This window comes from Arvicanthis niloticus, chromosome X (genome assembly GCF_011762505.2).
Source record: "Arvicanthis niloticus isolate mArvNil1 chromosome X, mArvNil1.pat.X, whole genome shotgun sequence".
Classification (NCBI taxonomy): Eukaryota; Metazoa; Chordata; class Mammalia; order Rodentia; family Muridae; genus Arvicanthis; species Arvicanthis niloticus.
The window spans coordinates 83,594,479-83,609,788 of NC_047679.1; the positions used below are offsets into that span (position 1 = coordinate 83,594,479).

The 15,310-nt window shown below is 39.2% G+C and overlaps 1 protein-coding gene and 1 pseudogene across 1 annotated transcript; both read left to right on the forward strand.

The window, feature by feature from the left end:
* LOC117695057 (large ribosomal subunit protein bL19m pseudogene) overlaps positions 1 to 4,914 on the forward strand; it is a 31,507-nt pseudogene extending 26,593 nt beyond the window's left edge.
* A 4,484-nt stretch (positions 4,915 to 9,398) lies between these two features.
* LOC117693947 (histone H2B type 1-A-like) lies at positions 9,399 to 10,025 on the forward strand. Its single transcript, XM_034484663.2, has one exon. The coding sequence runs from the start codon at positions 9,399 to 9,401 to the stop codon at positions 10,023 to 10,025; it is 627 nt and encodes a 208-aa protein (XP_034340554.1).
* Positions 10,026 to 15,310: the final 5,285 nt, after the last annotated feature.

The following is a 15,310-nucleotide window of genomic DNA, read 5'->3' on the forward strand; positions in this document are numbered from 1 at the left end:
ATGGTTACAATAACCAGGGCACTTAGAAACAAAAGCAAAGCTTCTGGTTGAGCCACATGCAGACAAGTATAGATTGTACTGGTTGCTTTCCAGTCAGTTCTCCTTGAGGCTTGTGTCTGAGGGAGAGATAATAAATAAATAAATAAATTACAGGGAAGATGGGGTAGGCCTTATTGGAAAGGAATCCATGTGCTTTATGAGAAAATGGATACTGGAGGAATGACGGTCCAAGGAAAGCGATAAACTACCACACCACAAGAGAGATGGATAGTGAAACAGAATAAAGGGACATAGGCTCTGCCTTCTTAGGCCCCCGACAGTCCTTGGTTGGTGCATCAATAGCAAGCTACTCAATTAAGATTTTGATAGACACAGGGTCAGTGATTTCTGTTTTTAAAACTCCAATGGGGTCAGTTACTAATAAAAAAGAGCAATACAGGGAGCCACAGGGACAATTAAGAACCATAATGAATGGTCATCTTGTGCCACAAACAGGTGACTCATTCGTTCATAGTAGTCCCAGATTGCCTTTTCCCACTTCTAAGCAGAGAGCTCTGAAAATTAGGCACCACTATTACCTTTACTCCTCAAGAAACTAAAATTTCCTTTACACAAGCCTACCAAAATTCAGCTTAACAGCCCCTCTTTCTGAAAAATATTTCCTAGCTTTTTCAGATTCACAGCAGAAACAAATCTAGACCCAGGAACCCTGTTCCAGGACTGGTACCAACAGTTTTCTAAAGTATGGGCTGAGATATCCTCTGGGCTTGGCAGCACACCACCCACCAGTTGCAGTAAGTCTCTTAATTCCAATCACACCAAGGAGGGCCCAGCAATATCCCAGGAACCAAATGGTTACACTGGAAAACCTCTCCATGCCAAGGAGCTGTTGGAAGCTAGCATTTTTTATCCCCATTCCAGTTGTATTGGAATAAAACTTTCTTGCCTGTCCATAAGACAGGAACCTCAGATTATTGGACAGTCTCATAGACATCTTGGTAAACAGACTGAAATGATTCTTCCCACTCTTCCAAATCCACACACTTTGCTCAGCCTCTTCCTGCCAGACAAACAGGTCTATAGGGTTCTAGACCTTGAGGATACATTCTCTTCCATTCTCCTTGTACCCACAATTGAGCCCATATTTTGACTTTGGACTGATCCATATTTGAGAATGGAATGATTCAGTGTCCAATGAGATAAGTCAGCTAACCAAGACATGACTACTCCAAGGGTTCAAAAATTTCCCTACACTCTTTGGGAGACATTACAAAAAGACTTACAGGATTCAGAGTGTCTCACACCAATTCAATTCTGCTCCAGTATGTAGATAATCTTTTGTTGGCAGCAGCCAACACTGCCACCAGTATAAAAGACACTGAGGATCTGTTTCAGCTGCTCCAGACATTGGAATATTATGTCTCCATTTAAAAGAAAAAGCCTAGCTCTGCCAAACAGAAGTCTCCTATCTGGGATACAAGCTAGTTCAAGGTAGAAGAAATCTCAGTGCTGCTCAGAAGGAAGCAGTCCACAGATTCTCTGTACCCCAAACAAAGGAGCAGGTTCAAGAGTTCTTAGGGAGACCATAGACTGTGGGAGACCAGTCTTTGAAGTAAACTTAAATGGAGAAACAAGCTTTCCTTTAACTAAAGCAGATTCTAACACAAGCCCTAGCTTTGGCCCGACTAAATGTCAGTAAACTTTTTTACCTTTGTACTCATTAGACTCAGGGCATTTTGACTCAAACCCTGGGACCTTGGTGGAGACCTGTAGTATATCTATTCAAACATTTGGACCCTGAGGTCTCTGGTTGGCCATTCTGTTTTTGTACCATAGTCACAACTGCTATACTGATAAGGGAAAGTGACAAGAGCCAGGACTTGACTCTAACAGCTCCTCCTGCTGTGGAAACCTTTCTAAGAGGGGCAAATCATCAGTGGATGCCAACTGCCTGCATCACTCAATATCAGAGTATGTTGCTTAATCTGTCCCATCTCACTTTTGCTGCAGTACAAAATCTTAACCCTGCAACATTGACTGCTGATAAGTCCTCCATGGCTCTGAGGACTTGATCGACATTTCTTAAGCAAGTTGCCCAGACCCCTAGGGCACCTTGCCTGAAGCAGAGGTGATCTGTTTACTTTGGATTCTTTATTAGTCTGTTTAACAGGCTCCTTCTAGACAGCCTGGTCATCAATGGAATAAGGAGAACCAGGGCAGCAATAACTACCAATGGGTTTCAATATGGCCACAACCCTTGCCACAGGGCACTTTAGTCCAAAAGGCAGAACTAATTGCTCTCTCTCTCTCTCTCTCTCTCTCTCTCTCTCTCTCTCTCTCTCTCTCTCTCTCTCTGCAGGGGAAAGGACAAAGGAGTAAACATTTATACAGAAGCAGGTATGCTTTTGCATCCTTCATGTCCATGTCATGGTTTATAATAAGAGAGAGGCCTATTGACTGATAAAGGAAAAACTGTTATAAAAATAAAACAAAGAATAAATTCTTGTCCTCCTTGAAGGGCTATGGTTTCCCAAGGAGATGGCTATTATTCATTATAAGGGGCATCAAGTCCCTTCTGACAGCCTTGAGGGAAATGTCTTATAGTATCACACACAGTTGTGAAGGCATTAAAAAGACAGACTTTTTACATATGTCTAGGTAAATAGGAAGACGATAAAAGGACCTGAAACAAAAGTTTAAAAATGTAACTACGAAGAGGAATACTTCTGTCCCAAATGGATATGTAAAGACATTGCCACATATTTAGGGGGCTAAATGGTACCACTTTTCTGTCTATATGGAGGGAACCTATGGGGAATTGCTCCACTCTTGTGACTAGTGTGCTTACAAGTAAACAACTCGCTACATTTTTCTTCGATTGTGGGATCAGTATGGGGAATAAGATTATATTCAACTTGGCATGACTGGAGGGCTCTGTTTACCATCCAAAGAAGACTATATTAAACCCCCTCCATCTTATTGGCCTGATAGCCTGATTGGAGAAGCACCTGGTCACCTTTCTTCCTTCTCTTCTTCCTCTTCCTCCTCTTCAAAGTAAACTGGAGCCAAGAGCTTCTTTGGCTGTATGCCTAAATTTATCAACCCCTGAGTAGATGTTAATTATTTCCACTCCTGAACTATTATGCTTCAGGAAATGTACCACCTCCTAAATTACATACAACCTGAGGTGGCACAAGAGTGCTGGATGTGTTTAAAAGCCTGACTTCTTTACTCTATTGGGAATAACTGTATCCTCCAACTGATCAACTTGTCTGTTTCAAGAAATAGCCATTATGTTGAGAGATGCAATATCTCATGTGTGGAGGGTCTGACCACCAAAACATTTATTTTAGCTGTATTGAATGAAGTACAGCATAATTTTGAAAAAATTTTTGATAGCACTTAACTAAGTCTTGTCAGTAAACCAAAGCCTAAGACATGTTTACACTGTAGCTCTTTACAAAGTACACAGGGCTTCATACATAACAGTTCTTGTTGACTTGAAACAATTCTCAAGATAAACGTCCTGGGAAAATGACTGAGGTAAATATAATCTCTGTGGGAGTCAGGATTTGTCCTAGCCCTAAGATAATATAGAAGGTACTAAGGCTGATAAAAAGAACAGATGACATCTCTCTCCCCCCTCTCTCTGTGTCTCTCTTCCTCTCTCTCTCTCTGTCTCTCTCTGTCTCTCTCAAGAATGAGTTTTATGGCCTAGAAGCAAATGTTCACAATTTAGGGGAAAGGGTGTGGGATAAGTAAAACATAACTTCTATGAGATCCAGGCAGAGCCTGTATCAACAGAGAGCAAAGGATCACCAGGTTGTAAACTATATCCTTTCCCAGCATTCCAGGAGGAATAGCAAAGCATTTTATTCCATTAAAGAGATAAGCTGTATATTTAACTTTTTCTGGCTTCTCTAATACTTCTGTGTGTGTACAAGACAGTTTTGCCCTCTACATCCCTGTCTTGTCACAGCAAGTCACCTCCTTGCTATTTCTCCCTTTCTGCCTCTTGTACTACTATATTCATGATTATTCTTAACACAGAAGCTTATTTCATTTCTACAAACTTGGTACTTTGCTTGCACCACTAGTCTCATTTGGTATATGACCCCAGAATGTCTGTATAACAATCCAGTTTTATGTATGGTTGTTAATGTACTTTCCTAAATTTATGTTTATTCTGGACCAGAGAAGAGCACCTTTTACTCCACTTTTGAGCTGCCCCACCAATGTTGGTAGGAATACAAAAGGTATCTGAGTCCTGAATTCATTCCTCCAAGGGGAAAATTCAGAAAGAAAGAAAATACAAGCTAGACAGGAGAAAGGTGCTTCACATTCCAGAGTTCTATATAGGAAGCACACTACATGTAACCACAGCCATTCCCTATGCTAGTGAAAAAAACAAACAAACAGACAAATAAACAAAAACAACCAGTCCCTGGAGATTTGCATCCATCAGTCAGGAAAAAAGGATTGGGGCTACTTTCACCCTTAGGAACACAACTGATTGAAGGACAAGGCATGGTGATTTGCTTTAAACCATATGATCCTTGAATCCATAACTCAAATAGTGAAGTTAGAGAAGCAGCTGGACAACAAACAGCCTTATGAGATAGCCACCCCGAATTCAGCACCTTGGATGTGACTACAAAGCCAGTCCCACATAAGTCCTGCCAGGAAGTGCCTGTTAACAAGCTGCAAGTTAAAATGAAGCCAAAGCTGTGGTCCAAGCACTGAACTTCAACATTAAAGGAATCAGATTTGATATTGCTTTAACTGAAGAGCAAGTGAAAGAAGCCCAGAAGCAGTGTCAACCATGGCTTGAGTTTGATATGATGGGAGAATATGGACACTTCAAAAACTGAAGTTGCATTCTGAGAAGAAATAGAAGCATCAAAGATGTCTTGATCCTGGGACTGGTGAAATGACTCAGCAGGGACTGAAGGAACACCTCAGTGGTGAAGTGAGGACCTGGGTTTGGTCCCCAGTACCTATATCAGGTGGCCTACAAACTCCTGGACTCCAGTTTCTTGGTCTCTTTTGCCTCTGGACCCTGCTAGGCCCTGCTAGACCCTGCCAAACCCTGCTGGACCCTGCTGGACCTTACATGGAAGTGGTGCATATAAATCCACCCAAGTGCATACATAACCATACATATAAAAATAAATATTTTTAAAAACAATTTGTTAGTTCACTGTGTTGAGAGAGAGAGAGAAAGAGAGAGAGAGACAGAGACAGAGAGAGACAGAGAGAAAGAATAAAGGGGCCTGGAGTTACCTGGGTAGGGAGGTAGGAAGGATCTAAGAAGAGTTGGGGGAAGCAAGGAGGGAAGCCATGATTATAATATGAATGAAAACATCCTTTCAATGGAGAAAGGGGGGAGTTGTCCTCAGACACATACACTAACAACAACAACAACAACAACAATAAATTTTAAAATACTGAAAAGAAGTTGCAGTAGCTTCTTTCTGGAATGAATGTCAGTTAAATCTGAGTTGTTTTTCCTATAAGTTATGCTGTTGCTGAGTCCAAATTGAGCAAGTATCAATGTCTGCCAAAGCTTTCTTCACCTTGGTAAAATGTCTTTCTTTCCATAGCAGGCATCTCTTCTGGCTACACTTCGCTTTCTTGTTTGTGACTTGTGTATACTCTTTCACTCTTCCAAGACTTCTAAGATTGTGTGCCCTTGCAGTGGCTAATATTTTAGCTGGAAAGTGTCTCCCATAGGGTTTTTTGGAGTGTAGCAAACAGCAGCAGCACTGAGCTTTGAACAGGTGGAGTACCTACCTGTCTTGGTATTTCCAGACAGCCTGAGGGTTATTCATCTGACTGGAGGGGCTGCTGCTGGGGCTGTCAGAATTTCCAACCTCTAGAGTAACAAACAACAGGTCACTTCAGTGTTTGATCTACCTACTGGCCTTAGGCTCTATTATCTAATACGAAGAGTCATTCTCGAGTCTCTAAGGGGTGTGACTTCCTTTCTTTATGAGTTTTCCAATCTGAGGAAAGCCTCCTGCTTCCTGAACCTGGGGGCTTGTTTGGGTCAGGCCTCCTGTTCTTCACAACTTGCCCCTCTGAAAAAATTTCCATACCTGACAGCCAGGGCAGGCTAAACTCAGAATCTTCAAGCTATTCTCAGTCCCCAGGGCATCTCAAATTTTAATATTAGAATCTCTCAAAATGGCACTAGGCTGTTGCTCCCTGACTCATATAAAATGGCAAAATGGGATTTCTCTATATTATTGACCCATCTGATGGTGGAGGAATCACTCTCTCACCCATATCTGTAGTCAGACTTGGGGCTTCTGAGGACTCTGGACTCATAATGGGGGTAGGACAGTCTATATTATATCTGTCTTATCCTTTTTGAAATAATTTCTAAGTTCCTTTCCTGCCAGCAGAGAACTCAATATCTGAAGCCTTGCTTGATTTACTTCTCAGCTTGAATAGTCTTTTTTTCTTGATTCTAGAATCCTTTAACTTTCCTTGTAGAGTTTCAAAACTGCCTCTCTCTCTCTCTCTCTCTCTCTCTCTCTCTCTCTCTCTCTCTCTCTCTCTCTCTCTGCTTGTTTAGAATGTGGTTTAGTTTTTCTCATTCTCTCTCTTCTTCACCGACTTCCATAGAGGTAGCCTTTATTCAGTCATTTTACCCACAACTCTTCTAAGCTGAATTTTTTTCCACCTGGGAAAAGGGGGCTTCGAGGGCAAAATACTGCTCCTTCTGTTTAACTTTCTGTGTAGCAAAATAGATAACAGGAAAACTTTTCGTCATAAACTGTCATCATATATCTTTGGGATTCATACTAACATTACAAGAATGGAGACGTTAAGAGGCTGGAAGCTACCTCAGTAGGTAAAATGCTTTCTACACAAGCAAGAAACCTGACTTTGTACCCTAGTACCCATGTAAAAAAGCCAGCTATGTGGCTCCCACTCATACTCCCAGTACAGGAGAGGTTCTCCAGTCAGTCTGGCTTACTTACCTAGCTCCAAAACAATAAGAGCCCTTACCTCAAAACAAAACAAAACAAAAATAAAACAAGGTAGATGGTTCCTCGAGAATGATATTAGACGTTGATCTCTTACCCCCACATGCACACATGCAAGCATATACATAAGCAAATAATGGACTAATTAATCATAGAAGTAAACATATGGCAAACACAAGTTAAATCCTGTCTGGAAGGTCCAAACTACAAAGCAGGCTCTACCAAGATTGCTACACAAATAGCTTTTTCCAAATGTGCTTATATTTCAGAAAATACTGCCCTTTGGGGGAAAATGGAAACCATTCTGTAGGCTTCAAAACCATAAAGGTATGCCAGTGATTAAGTATGGTGTATACCATGGATAAATAAATGGAACTAGAAAATATCACCCTGAGTAACCCAGTCACAAAAGAGCTCATGTGGTATGTGCTCACTGATAAGTGGATATTGGGAAAAAAGCTTGGAATACCCAAGTTACAACTCACAGACTATTATGAAGCTCAAGAAGAAGGAAGGCCAAAGTGTGGATGCTTCAGTTCTACTTAGAAGGGGGAACAAAATAATCACAAGAGGTAGAGGGCAGGAGTGACCTGGGAGGGAAAGAGGAGGGGGAGGGAAAAAGTGGGGCAGCATCAGGTGTGGGAGGAGGCAGAGAAGAATTACAGAGGGTCAAGAAATCTGTATTTTCTATATTGTTAATATAATATATATTAATATATTATAATCATTATAAGATATTTATTAGATTATAACAGAATACACAAATATATATTTAATATAAGCATATAAACATATCTTTATATGTTTATATGATATATATTCCTAAGCACTTAAAGTATTAGTATTAAAGTATTAGGTATTTAGGAATATATATTATATAATACATAATATATAATATATACTGTAAAAATACATCATACATGATGTATAATGTATAATATGTAATATATTTATATATAGTTATATGTATATATGTATATTTATTTTTATGTAAAAATATAGAGAGTATGATTATAAGTATATAATTATAAAATATAATTATCATATTATCAATGTCAAATATCAATATCAATATATTCATATTTATAAATGAATACAAATATATTTATAAATATATATTTATAAACAAATGCATAATTTATAAATATAATATTAATAGTTATATTATGTAATATAATACATTATTATATTAAATGTTGTATTACATTTATTATTTATTATATTAAATAAAGTTATTTTAATGTTATATTAAGGATATTAAATATACTTCATTAAATATTATTTTAAATTATATTAATGTAATAAATTTATATATAACTTTTTTTACTTAGTTTACATCCTGCTCACTGCCTCCCTCCCTGTCACCCTCCCACAATCCTTCATTCCATCTCCTGTCCCTTTCTCCTCTAAGTGGTTATCTCCTCACCCTGGCACATCAAATCTCTGCAAGGCTAGGTGCATCCTCTCCCACTGAAGCCAGACAAGGCAGCCCAGCTAGAAGAACGTATCTTATATATAGGCAACAACTTTTGGGATAGCTCCAACTCCAGCTAATATATATATATATATATATATATATATATATATATATTAATTATTATATAATATTTATTATGCTATAATATAAATATATAATATGCCATTAATATATTAGTATATATTAATAAAATATATTTATGTATTCATATTAGTTAAATAATATATATATCTAAGTAATTAAATCATATTCCTAAATATACAGATTTACATATAACAAATATATATATGTGTGTGTGTGTGTGTAACAACAATTAAAGGAGAAGAAGCCATGAATTTAAGAGAACGGGTGGAAGGGGATGCATGGCAGGAGCTGGATGCAGAAATGGAAGAAGGGAAATAATTTACTTATAACATCAAAAGTAAAAAATATAATAATATGTTTTAAAAGAGAGAGTTTAGACCAAACATGCTTAGAATAATTTCTAAGAGTTGAGTTACTGAACTCAGGGTCTTGAAAAGATTCAGAGTTGGAATATGTACACTTTAAGGACTTTTTTTTCTTTTGGCTGCATCTTTCAAAGCTGTAATGGCGCAACATCAGCCATCTAATGTGATCCTATAATGCTATAATACTCGGATGGGTATCTTCCTCTCATAGAGAAACTAGAAGGCTCAAGGCTTCCAGCTGTCCACAGGTATTTATTAGCACAAAGCCAACTAGAAAGACTATTCTAAACTCATGTCCATTCTGATTGGGCACCATGTTGTCAGGCAGATAAACCATCCAATCAAATTCAAACCCTTGTTGTCGAATCATATATCAAGTTCGTTCATTACGTAGCATAACGCCACGTGCATAGTACGTTATTTGTTACCTCAGAAACCACTATTTTCTGACTTTTAGTCAGGTTGGCAGCCTCGGCCATGGCGTCTACCTTGGCTGAAGCCGTTTTGGAGGAGTTATCTTCTAATATTTCTGAAGAACCCGTGAAAGTAAGAAAACCTAAGAAAGGCAAGTCCAAGCGGGAAAAGGACTGGCCACAGAAAGAGAAGCCGAAGAAAAAACCCAAGAAAGAGAAACCGGAACAAGAGAAGCTGGAGAAGAAGCAGGTGAAAAAGAAGCCGGAGAAGAAACAGAAGAAAAAGTGGGAGAAAGAGAAGCCAGAGCAGAAGAAGCAGGAGAAAGAAAGGCGTCGCTCACTTCGTCTTCTCCAGCTCCAAAGCATCAAGGAAGATGAGCGTAGAATTGCCCGTCTCATGAGACGCCAACGTAAGAACAGCTTCGCCATCTACTTTCTAAAGGTGCTGAAGAACATCCATGTGGGTTTCTCCCTCTCGCAGCGGTCTGTGAGCATCCTGGATTCGTTCGTGAAGGATATGTTTGAAAGAATTGCCTCAGAAGCAAGCTTCTTGGCCCGTCAAATAGGAAGCTCAACTATCAACTCCAGAGAGATCCAGACTGCTGTCTGTCTTCTGCTTCCTGGAGATCTCTGCAAGCAAGCAGTGTCTGAAGGCACCATGGCGATGGTCCGGTACATCTTAAACGAGTGAGCAGCTTCGACTTCAAACCAACAAAACCCAAAGGCTCTTTTCAGAGCCACCACTTCTCCTAAGATAGCCATAATATGGACATCTCCTGCAAGTGAGCGACTTTGACTTTAAACCAAACAAAACCCAAAGGCTCTTTTCAGAGCCACCACTTCAGTTTGAGTTGGACCTCTTCCGGAAGCCTCTGGCCCGTTTTTTTCAGGCATTCCCTGTTAACTTAAAAAAATAAAATATTGTTTGTTGGACTAAATGTTGTCCCTGCTAGTTCATTTGGAATTATACTGGCAAAGGGATAGGTTTTTCTTAATTACGTCATATTTTGACAATTTTTTCCCTTTTGTTAAAAATATTTTTTTCTCATATCCTGATTATGGTTTCCCTTCTCTCGACACCTCCCAGTTTTTCCTCACATCCCCTCCCATCAGGATTCACTGCTTTTGTATCTCTCATTAGAAAACAGACAGGTTTCTAAGGGATAATAATATAATAAAATTAATATAACATTATAAAATATAATAATAATATAGTATAATAAAATATAGTATAGTTATATTAATATAACATAACAAAACATAACAAAATATAAAATATAATATATAATATATATTAGTATAATATAAAACAAAAATTAACATCAGAATTGGAAAAACAGAGAGAGCCCCAGTCACTCACACTCAGGAATCCCACAAAAACATTAAGCTTGAAGATACAATATAGACACAAAGGACCAGGAGGGTAAAAAGAGAGAATATATATATATATATATATATATATATATATATATATATATATATAAAATACATATTTTTTAAAAATTTTAAAAGGAAGCCCTGCTACAACATTGGAGACAAGGAACCTCCAATGGTGCCATTGAGTTCATTTTCTCCTGGCATCTCCTGCTGGGCATGGGGCATACATTTAAGAGTAGTTTGTTTTCCCAGTGAGACTTCCTTTGAGGAAACTAAATTTTCATTTATAAGTAGTTATAAATTGGAGATTACTTCTGGGTTAGAAATGGGGAGGGAGACATGTGTCCACTTCTCCTTTCATCAATAGCCCCTTTCTCTCCCTAGGGCAGACTCATCGTAGGCAGGCCCTGTGCATGCCGCCCATCTCCACAAGTTTATATGTATATAAGTAACTGACTTAGAGGGCCTTGTTTTATGGTGTCTTCCAGCTCCTCTGTATCTTACACTTTATTCTGCCTCCTCTTCCACAGGGTTCCCTGATCCCTGGAGGGGCTGAATGGAGGGACATATTCCATTTAAGCCTAAGTGTTCCGAGGCCTCTCACTCTCTGCGTGATGTCTAACTGTGAGTCTCTGTATTTGTTCCCATCCATTGCACGAGGAAGCCTCTCTGATGATGGCTGAGCTGGGTAATGATCTATGAGTATAGTAGAATGTTATTAGGAGTCATTTTTATTGTTACTTTTTTTTCAAACAGTGGTATTTGGTTATCTCCTAGGTACATGGGTTATCTAATATTCTCAGGTTCTCGGTCCCCCAAGCAGTGTTGGATGTGGGCTCAATCTCATGAAGTAGGCCTTAAATTCAATAAGACACTGGTTGGTTACTCCCACAATGTTTTGTCTTTTCTTTTCTTTTCTTCATTAATTTATTTATTCACTTCACATCCTGATCACAGCCCCCTTACTCTCAGTTCTACCTTCACATGCCTCTCCTCCCACTGCCCCCCTTCCTTTTTCTGAGAAGGGAAATTCCCATCTTGGGCCTGTGTATATCAAGTCACAGCAGGTCTAAGCATATTCATCCCCTCCCACTGAGGCCCAACTAGGCAGTCCAGCTAAGAGAAGGAGATCCAATGGCAAGAAACAAGGTCAGAGACAGCCCCTAAGATCAAAAACTCAAGTGACAGCAGATGCTAGCAAGCATGTGGAGCAAGGGAACATTCCTCCATTGCTGGTAGAATTGCAAACTCCTACAACCACAATGGAAATCAATTTGGCTTTTTCTCAGAAAATTGGGAATAGCTCTACCTTAACATCCAGCTATACCACTTCTGGGCATATACTCAAAAGATGCTCCACTGTACCACAAGAACATTTGTTCAACTATATTCATAGCAGATTTATTTGTAATAGCCAGAAACTAGAAACACACTAGATGTCCCTTCTCTGAGAACGGGCAGGACCACCACCCCACAACCCCCAGTACCAACCCACCCTGATAATCAAGTCTCTCAAGACTATGTGCATCCTCTTCAACTGAGGCCAGACAAGGCAGCCCAGTTAGAGTAACAGGACCCACAGACAGGCAACACAGTCAGAGTAAGCCTCCACTGCAGTTGTTAGGGGAACTCCATGAAAATCAAGCTGCACTTTTACCACATATATATGGGGAGCTTAGGTCCAGCCATGTATGCTTTTTGGTTGGTGGTTCAGTCTCTGGGTGGGGGAGTCCTCAAGGGTCCAGATTAGTTGACTCTACTGATCTCTTTGTGGAGTTCCTATCCCCTCCAGGTTCCTCAATCCTTTCCCCATGGGGTATTTTACTTTTGATATCTTGTTCAAGACTTATTCTGTCACTTTGCTTGCCTTTGTTTCCTGGAGAAAAAAAAATGTTAAAAATTAAGTTGCATTAATAGAGTAATGTAGTTTGGACTCTATGACTGTTATGAACCAGTGAGACTAAATTCATTCTAACTGCAATAATTACTCTAACTACAGGTTTTGGGTCAGATGTAGTCAGGGCTTCTTAGATGTACCTCTTACTGAATCTATTGCTATACTGGATAAATGACGAGATATGTCTAAGCCTCAGCAGTCTCCCCTAGAGAACAGGAGCCCACCTGTTAATGTGAGGTAAGGGCAGGAAGTATATTCTGTAACCAGTTAGTGAGTAATGGATATCTCAGCTCTCAATTCTGAGAGTTATGGGTAATGAGAAACAGTGGATTTAGACTCTGTTCCAAACAGCTGTGGGTACACTCTTGGCTCCCTGGGCCCCATTTGTTTGCCTAGGACTGACAGCTGAGATAAGAAAGGATGACCTTTTCTCTCCCGAGTCTCGCTTTATGGCTTTATGTTAGAGAAGTTGCATAGATAAGCCTACTCTGAGTAATGATGGATAGTTGCTAGGGTGTATTTGGAAAGTGTTTTGTTGCCTCACTAGCTATGAGCACTGCTGACTCAGGGCTTTGTGATAAGTAAGCCAGACCTCTTCATCCCCATGAAATCTCTTCTTACCCCTCTATCTTTCCATACAAAATTGTTTATCTTTCAAGCTTTGGCTCAAATCCTATGTGATCCTTTGTTAAAATATTCTGAGCATTCCAGAAAGCTGGGCATACTACAAATTCTTCTCCTATAGAGGAATTAGCATTTCATGAAAGAGTGGAGATAGTATTCGAGATGAAGTATCTTGCTTGAGCCTCCAAGATATATGATTCTTCATGATTTTCTTGAAATGCTGACTACTAAGACTCACTCAGTAGGATCCCAGTTCTCCATTCAACTGTAATGTCACAAAGGATAAAAGTCACATCTCAATCTTTCTTTATATTCTAAGATTCAGTACTACAATAAATGGTAGGATGATCTTTTATCGGGCACTTTGGACTACACATCTGACACTCTGACATTTTATGCATATAGTATCTTCACTGGTAAGGGAGCAAAGGAGACAAGTGAGAAAGAATTGTGTTCTAACAGAAGATGAGCAAAAATGTCCTCTGAGTCCAAGGAGAGTTCTGGAGGTAAAACGACCCGTTAGAAATACTGATTTCCTTTGGGAGAAAATGCCATTGTGTTTATGCAGAGAAAAAAAAGCAGCCCAAAACAAAATGCCAAAAATATGCAGAACAAAATTTCTCTCTTTCTCAACCAGTCGGATCCTAACTCAAACCTGAGTTAGGTTTTACACAAATAATAAGAGCCTCAGTACTAATGACCCCTAGCATCTCATCTCAAATAGCCAGTGTCAGGGAAGGCTCAACCAAAAAGTGGTACAAAATTTACAAACTAAAAAGATAGTGAGCTGGCTATGGCTTACCTACTCAAATTGAACTATGCAAATGTCCCAGAAGACAAGGTTAGGTGGCTTTTTAAAAAAGAAACAGAATGTTTTAAATTTATTATCTGAACATATCTGCTTCCCACTCCCACTGTGACTCCTACCATATACCAAACTTACTACATCTTCCTCCCAATTTTATATTCTATTTAAAAAAAATATTTCACCGAGTCAAATTAGTACTACCCATATGCACAGTTGTAGCACCATCCATTGGTGCGTGGTCGGTCTAGCATGGTCCACATTCCAAAGAAAAACTGACTATTCATCTGCCAGTAGCCAACAACTGCCAATAGATCCTCAGCTGGGTGTTGGGCCTCCTGAGCCCCTCCCAGAATTGATGCTGGAACTTTTGATTGGTATGTTCTTGTGCAGGTATTCTAACGTCCCTTAACTACTATAAAAGGACTTTATTCCCTCTCAATGATGTCATTCTTTCATTCATTTTTCTCCCTCTCGGAATTTGCCACTGTGTTTTTATCGACAGTGTTTATTCCTTATTAAAACCTTTTCATCAGTTGCAGTACGGTAAAGTCTTTTACCTCCACATCTTGGATCATTCTTCCTGATACGATATTTTAGTGGTTCAGCAAGGGAATTCTCTCCTTGCCTCCTTTAGTCTGTTAAAAATCTCAATAGGTAAGTAAAGGTCTCTGGCTGGTACCACTCTCCAGTGAGGTATATATAAAGGCCTCTGGGCTGAGACTCATAACTTCTTGGCTACTATCACCATAGGAATACTAGCTACAGAGTTCCTTTCTATCCCTTCCACAATGGTAAGTGGATAATCTAGTTCCTTCGGGAGTCATTCTCATATTATGTGACACAAGGACAGAGATAGTTTGTTCAAGGTATATATATATATATATATATATATATATATATATATATGCATGTGTGTATTATGATGATGATCTGCATGTTATGCATACTTTCCTATGAGCTATTGGTTAAGGATGAGCCTTAAACAATATAATCTGTTGCAATTGATCTTTGATCTTGGTTCCCCACCATAACTAGATACTAGACCCTATTGCTAAAGATATCACTTACTTTGGATGCAGAACATAGAGAAATTAACTTTAAATGACTAAAAAAGTCTCCCCCTACTAGCTAGCTTACATATTATCAGAAAGTGCTATATAGGCTACTAGGGAACAAAAATCTTTAATGGTCTTTTTATTCAGTGGTGGACCTTGCAAGTTGCAATCTGTCTGACAAGAATACCACTGGTGCAGTATTGGCATGAGGGTGA